At 45.9% G+C, this 6,651-nt stretch overlaps 1 protein-coding gene across 2 annotated transcripts in view; it reads left to right on the top strand.

Annotated features, from left to right (window-relative positions):
• Positions 1 to 6,651, top strand: part of ADGRE1 (adhesion G protein-coupled receptor E1) — a 58,117-nt gene that overhangs the window by 28,340 nt on the left and 23,126 nt on the right. For both annotated transcript variants that reach the window (XM_046684611.1, XM_046684610.1), the window contains 3 exons: positions 1,594 to 1,740; positions 5,608 to 5,751; positions 5,837 to 5,983. In XM_046684611.1, the coding sequence (XP_046540567.1) occupies positions 1,594 to 1,740; positions 5,608 to 5,751; positions 5,837 to 5,983 (438 nt within the window). The remainder of the gene's footprint in view (positions 1 to 1,593; positions 1,741 to 5,607; positions 5,752 to 5,836; positions 5,984 to 6,651) is intronic.

Genomic DNA, 6,651 nt, shown 5'->3' with positions numbered 1-6,651 from the left:
AGCTGGATTCTCCTCTAGAAACTCCATCTGTGAAGGTAAAGAGGACCTGCCCTCCTCATTACCTACTTAATTAAGAACCACCTCAATTGATGATGCTATGAGGTAGGGATCACTATCCTCAGTTTAGGAATGCGAACATTGAGGCTCAGAGAGCTGAAGTGACTTGCCCAAGGATGCACTGCTATTAAGTGGAACAACCAGGATTTGAGCTTCTGTTGAAGGAATACTGTGAGTTTAGCAGTGGGTCAGGCGGTACTTGAGAGTAATGGGGCGACTCTGTCCCTAGAACAATTTTCTCCTTAGAGGACACTAGCAATATCCAGAGACATTTTTGATTGTCACGGTGGTGGTGGTGGTGGGGTTGTGTGTGCTGCTATCATCAAGGCAGCAGAGGCCAGAGATGCTGCTAAACACCCTACAATGCACAGTACTGCCTCCCACAACCAAAAATGATCTGGTCCCAAATGTCAGTAGGGCTGATGTAGAGACACCCTGTGCTCGGGAGAGCTGAGACCCAGATCTCGGAACTTTTTCCAAAAAGGTTTTTGAATTAAGGCCTGAGAGTGACTCTCATCCTCCCTCTCCTTCTGTATTGTAGGTCGTCATGTCTTGGGGATTCTACCTGCTAATTATGTCTTGAATCTCGTCCATTTGTAGCAGTTAGCTATTGCTGAGTAACAAACTACCCTGAAAGTCAATGACTTAAAACAACTACTATTTATTTAGCTCTTGAGCCCATGTGTTGCCAGTTTAGCTGGGGCTCTACTGGTGCATTCTTTTGGTCTCAACCATTCTTTTTCCTGCATCTGTGGCCAGCTGTGGTTGGCCTGGGCTATCTCAGATGACTACAGCTCATCTGAGCTGATCCATCTCTCTTCCTGTTTTTCCAGTCTTCACTACTCTAGTCTAGGACTTGTTGAGGTGACAGAATCAAGAGTCCCAAAGCATGAGCAGAAGCAAATAATCCTCAGGAGGTCTGAGATTGGAACTGGCACCACATCACTCCTGCTGCATTCTATTGACCAATGCAAGTCATAGGGCCAGCTGGATGAAGGGGTAGAAAACAAACTCCACATTTAAGTAACGGAGTGGCAAAGTCACATTGCACTGCACAAGCCGCATGCTGATGCGCGGATAGGGGTGCACATATGAGGCCAGAGAAGTACCACACTCTTGGCAGATATTTTTTCGATGAATGAGTAGATGTATAGATGAATGGATGGATGGATAGATAGCTGGATAGATGGATAGATATTTGTATGAATGAATAGATAGATGATTCAAAGAAATGAACAAAGAAACAAAGGAATAAACTTTTTTCTCTGTGCAAAAAGAAAAAAAAAGACTAAGGCCGTTTCTGAAATCTATGAGGACTATGTTTTGAAATTATTTGTCACCCATTTGCTTACATACTATCAGCCAGAATTTATTCTCATGGCCCTGCCTAACTGCAAGGGTGGTTAGGAAGAAGGGGAGCACGTGTGTACTGGGGAGCCTCAGTGCTGTGTGCCACAAGGTAAGACCACGTAAAGCGAATCTTCCCTTGCCGTCTCCCGCTCTTCTGTGACCTGGGTTTTCTCTTGCACTTTCCAGATGTGGATGAATGTGCAGATCCCAAATCTTGCCCAGAGCATGCGACCTGCCACAACAGTCCTGGAAGCTACTCTTGTGTCTGCAACCAAGGATTTGTTTCCAGAAGTGGAAACGTGAGGTTCCAGGGCCAGGGAGAGACGTGTGAAGGTAGGTGGAGGGGTGTGTTGGGGAATTAGGTCCAAGTCTGTTTGCAAAGACAGCACTGGTGGGGCAGGAGTCAGGGAGGGTCGTGGCTGAGTTCAAAGACCTCATCTGCAACACTGAATGGAATAATCATTCATCCACTCTTTGATCAGTACTTCTGGAGCATGTGCAACATGGCTGGTTCTATTCTGGGGATGGTGGATACAGCAGTGAATAACACAGGCTCAAATGTTTGTCCTCCTGAAGTGTATCTTCTACTGTGGGGGGAGGTAGATGTCAAGAAATAAATGCGTGAACACATTGTGTGTTAGGGAAAGTTAAAGGAGATGAAGACAAACAAGGCAGGAAAGGCAGACAGAGAGTGCTGGAGGTGGCGTTCTAATTTTAACAGTGTAGTAAGAAAAGGTCATGCCGAGAAGCTGATATTTGAGAGAAGATCCGACGGAAGTGAAGGACTGAGATGTCGGGTGTCTTGGAAAGGATGTTCCAGGAGGAAAGAAGAGCAGATACAGAAGTCTGGAGGCAGGATCCCAGCCAAGCTGCTAAGCCCTCCCATCAGTGTGCTTGTTGGGTCCTCCCTACAACCTGATGGCGTCATCCGTATTCTACACTCACTTCACAGGTGAGGAAACTGAGCCTCCATTGTTGGAATCACTCTTCAAGGACAAATAGTAGCAGGTGGGAGAATCATGTTCTCACTGTGCCTAGGTGTCACTTCACACCCGGTGCTCCCAACCACCATGCTATTCAGACTCCAAATGAGGAAAGTGAGATGCACAGAGATGAATTACTTTGTCCAGTCTGTTAGTCTTCTCAGGCTGCCATAACCAAATACCGTAGGCTGGGGGCCTTAAACAACAGAGCCTTATTTTCTCACAGTTGTGGAGGCTGGAAGTCTGAAGTCAGTGTGCCGGCATGGTTGGGTTCTGGTGACGGCTCTCTTCCTGGCTTGTAGATGGCTACCTTCTGACTGTGTCCTCACGTAGCAGAGGAATGTCTTGCGTCTCTTCGTCTTCTTACAAGGGCACTGATCCCATCCTGAAGGCCCACCTTCATGACCTCACCTCAACCTAATTACCTCCCCGAGGCCCCTTGTGCAAATACCATCCCACTGGGAATTGGGGCTTCACCATATGAATTTTGGGGGGACATAATTCAACCCATAACTCCCAGTAACACACAACTTATAAGTGACAGAGCCAGGCTTTGAACCCAGGATGTCCGTGCCCTCCGCCCCTCCACTCTGATGCTGCTCTGATGGTCATTATTATTAATAATACGGTGATTCCTTGGAGAGGAATTGAGATTCAGGGAAAGAGAAGAGTAAGTGAGTTTGAGGCTGAGTAGACACAGGTGAGAGAATGAGCCTTCAAGAACCTACAGGGAATCAACGAATCTGGATCATGGAGTGTGAAGGGTTTAGAAGAAAAACATGAGCTTAGGTGGGAAGAGACTCTCAGGGTCTCGCATGTTCTAATGAGGAGTTTGGATCTGATCCTGAGCCGTGAGGAGCCTCATCAGAAGATTTGCACGAGTCATAAAGTTGCCTCGAAACACTTCCTTTCTGTAAGGATGAAAATGTCTTTAAGAAGGTGAGACTCAAGCCAGGGAAACCCATTGGCTTCAGTCAGCAATGGAGCTGGACCGCTGCTGCAGCCTCAGCATCCTTTATCCTTCTGACTTAGACCAGTTTTCCATGCTATGGTCAGCATGGTTTTTAGGTTAGTTGTTTGGGATGCTCATGGTAAGGGTAGATGGAGGACGAGTTGGTGCTTAGATGTGGGTGAATGTTTCAGGAACTCAACTCTTTGTGGTCCCAGTTCCATCTGTACCAAGATCCTAGGAGAATACGGTTGTTCCCGCCTGCCTTGGTTCTTCTTGCCTGATGTTTGGACCCCTGAGAAACCAGAGGCTTTCAAACGTACGGATAATCCTCCCAGCCGTGCTGAGGTCTTCTCAATGGATGTCAAACTACCCTGAAATGTAGCAACTTGTAACAACCACCCTTTGTTCTTGCTCCTGATGCTGCGTGTTGACCACATGGTTTTTCGGGGGAACTGGGATGGCTGGCAGGTCCAAAATAGGTTCACTTACATGACTGGTAGTTGGCAATGGTCTCTGGCTGGGAGCTCAGTTGGGCCCCTCAGTTGTCCTCATGGGCCTTTCCACAAGGTTGCTTGGGCTTCCTCAGAGCATGGCAGCTGGTTTTCAAGACAGAATGTTCCAAGAGGAAGAAAGCAGAAACTGCCAGTCCTCGTAAAGCCTGGGGCTTTAGAAGTCCGTGAGTGTTACTTCTACTGCATTCTTTTGATCACAATCACAGGGCCAGCCTAGATCCAAAAGAAGGGGAAATAAATTCTCCATCTCACTGGGAGGGCAACATGTGCGTACAAGAAGTGGGAGAATTGATGGAGGCCATCTTTGGAGTCTCTACCATATGGCAGAACACATTTTATAGTCTTCAATTCCTGCGGGAAATACATGCTTCCTTCCGTTGCAAATGTTATACTTCTTCTTATCCATTGATCTTCACTAGCTGCTGACATTGTTAGAAGCAGAACGATAGAGGGATAAAGTGGAAAGGCACCTTAGAGAGATTAATACAGTTCTAAAAGCTCCTAGGAAAATCTATTCAGAATTCCCAGCTAGGGCCAGAACCACGGACTTCCACACGCCTTTTCAGTCAAATTATCACCTCCTTTATTCGTTTTACTTATTCAGGCGTCATTTCACATGAAGGAAGTTCTCCTAGGTCCCCAAGTTTTGAAAACCATGCACTGAGTCCAGTGCTATATGCAAAATATAAATTCCACCTGTACTGTCTCTGACAAGAGCTCATGTAGTTGATGCCTAGATATTTCTGGAAGTGGGGGGCTCCCTATGAAGAGAAACCCACTCCTTGGTTAGAGATGTTTTCTGTGATACCAAGGGAAAAATCACTTCCCCACACCTTCCAACCATGGCTCATTCTCGGGTCCTTTGAGACCTCCAAATTAGCCTGCTTTCCCATCGCAGAGATGTCTCATCACAAATTTCCATGATAACGCCCAGTGCAATATACAATATATCTGCATAAGCTGCTGGTGTGAGTGTTGCCTATTTATTCCTCATGCTTTGTGAGTTGATATAGAAATATGATTTTGCCTTTCCTTCATTCCTAATTATTTTTCTTCCAGAACATTCTATTCCACATATCCTCTGTGGTTCAGAAACCGTCAGAGGGAGAGGTAACCCCATGTTGCCATAGTGACCTGACTCCACTGTGTGTGTTAGACCAAGGTTTCTCAATCTTTGCACTATTGACATTTTGGGCTGGATAGTTCTTTGTTCTGTGTGGAGCTGTTCTGTTCATTAGTGGATGTCTGGTAGCATCTTTGGTCTCTACCCCCCAGACCCCAGGGACCACCAGAAATGTCTCCAGACATTGCCCAATGTCCCCTGGGGGGACAAATTGCCCTCAGTTGAAAACCACTAGCTTAGCATGATAGAACTTTCTGACTCTCCTAACCATCCAATACGGATATACTTGGTCAATGGGCAGCTTTCTTCCACAAGGTGATAAGAGAGATCCAGTCTTCTTGCATCTCTGATTCTTCTATCCCTTAGGACCTTGGAATCCCTGGTTCCAGCCAGTGGTGGGGAAAGAGAAAGAAGGCACACCCCCTTGGCCCAGAAGTGACACGTCATAGCCTCTCACGTTTCATAAGCAAGAGCTAGTCACATGGCCTCATCCAGATGCAGAGGGTTCTGGGAAATGTAGTCCATGTAGGCTGCCATTTTTTAGTGAGAACGCCATGCTTTGGAAGGGGAAGCATGCCTTTTGTTGCAGCGTTAGCCAACTCTGCCTCATGTTCATTCTCTATTCCACAGACATTGATGAGTGCCTTAATAAGCCATGCCTTTCCAATGCAAGATGCACCAACACCCCCGGGAGCTACTTTTGTACCTGCCACCCTGGCTTTGCACCCGGCAATGGACAGCTGAACTCCACAGACCAAGAAACAAAATGTAGAGGTGAGCAGAGGGTTTGCTGGACATCCCTGGAAAGAAGTATCTCCTTGTCCCTCTGGGTTGTTTGATCTTCTCAAGTTCTTTGCAGATATTGATGAGTGCCTCCAAGATCCATCACCGTGCGGTCCCAATTCCATCTGCACCAATGCCCTGGGCTCCTACAGCTGTAGCTGCATTGTGGGCTTTCATCCCAATCCGGAAGGCTCCTGGATATATGGCAACTTCAGCTGCGAAAGTAATACTCTCCTTGTGTGTCTTGGCAATGGACTCTGTGTCTTGCTTTGGTTGTAAAATCCTCACTGTACCCAACCTCTGGCTCCTCCTCTTACTTTCACCTCATTCATTCTCTCTTTTTGATCCATTCATTAATATACTCATTTGATAAATTATTTTTGAAGCATTAATTAATCAGTTAATTAATTAATTAACTAATCAAACAGGCCCCTGCACTAGCTACTGAGGATTCAATCCTGGATGTAATGTCAATGATTCTTGCCCTCATATAGCTTATAGTCTATGGAAGGAAATAGAGAACACATACATAACTATTTAATAATTGAAAAATCATAGTGCCCTTTGGAGTGACTCATAGGATATTTAATATGCTCCAGGCAAGTGAATTTAAGCTGAAGCTTGAAAGAAGAGTACAAATTATCCAGATGAAGAGTGGAGATCACAGTGTGCTAGGTTACAGTATGTGCAAAGGCCCTGAGGCTAACGCAGAATGAGTGCTAGGGGAAATGTCATTAGCTGCATCTGAGCATGTGGGCAGAAGTCAGATTCTGCAGGAACTTGCGTGTCCTGTGAAGGGTTTTGGAGTCTTTTTGCCAAGAGCAGTGGGGAACTGTGAAAGGTTTACATTTAAAAAATTGTGGATTATCTGATACATTAAAAATGTAAGTA

Source organism: Equus quagga, chromosome 14, assembly GCF_021613505.1.
Source record: "Equus quagga isolate Etosha38 chromosome 14, UCLA_HA_Equagga_1.0, whole genome shotgun sequence".
NCBI classification, from domain to species: Eukaryota; Metazoa; Chordata; class Mammalia; order Perissodactyla; family Equidae; genus Equus; species Equus quagga.
Note: the sequence above shows the minus strand (reverse complement) of the source record. Positions and strands in the feature narration are given on the sequence as shown.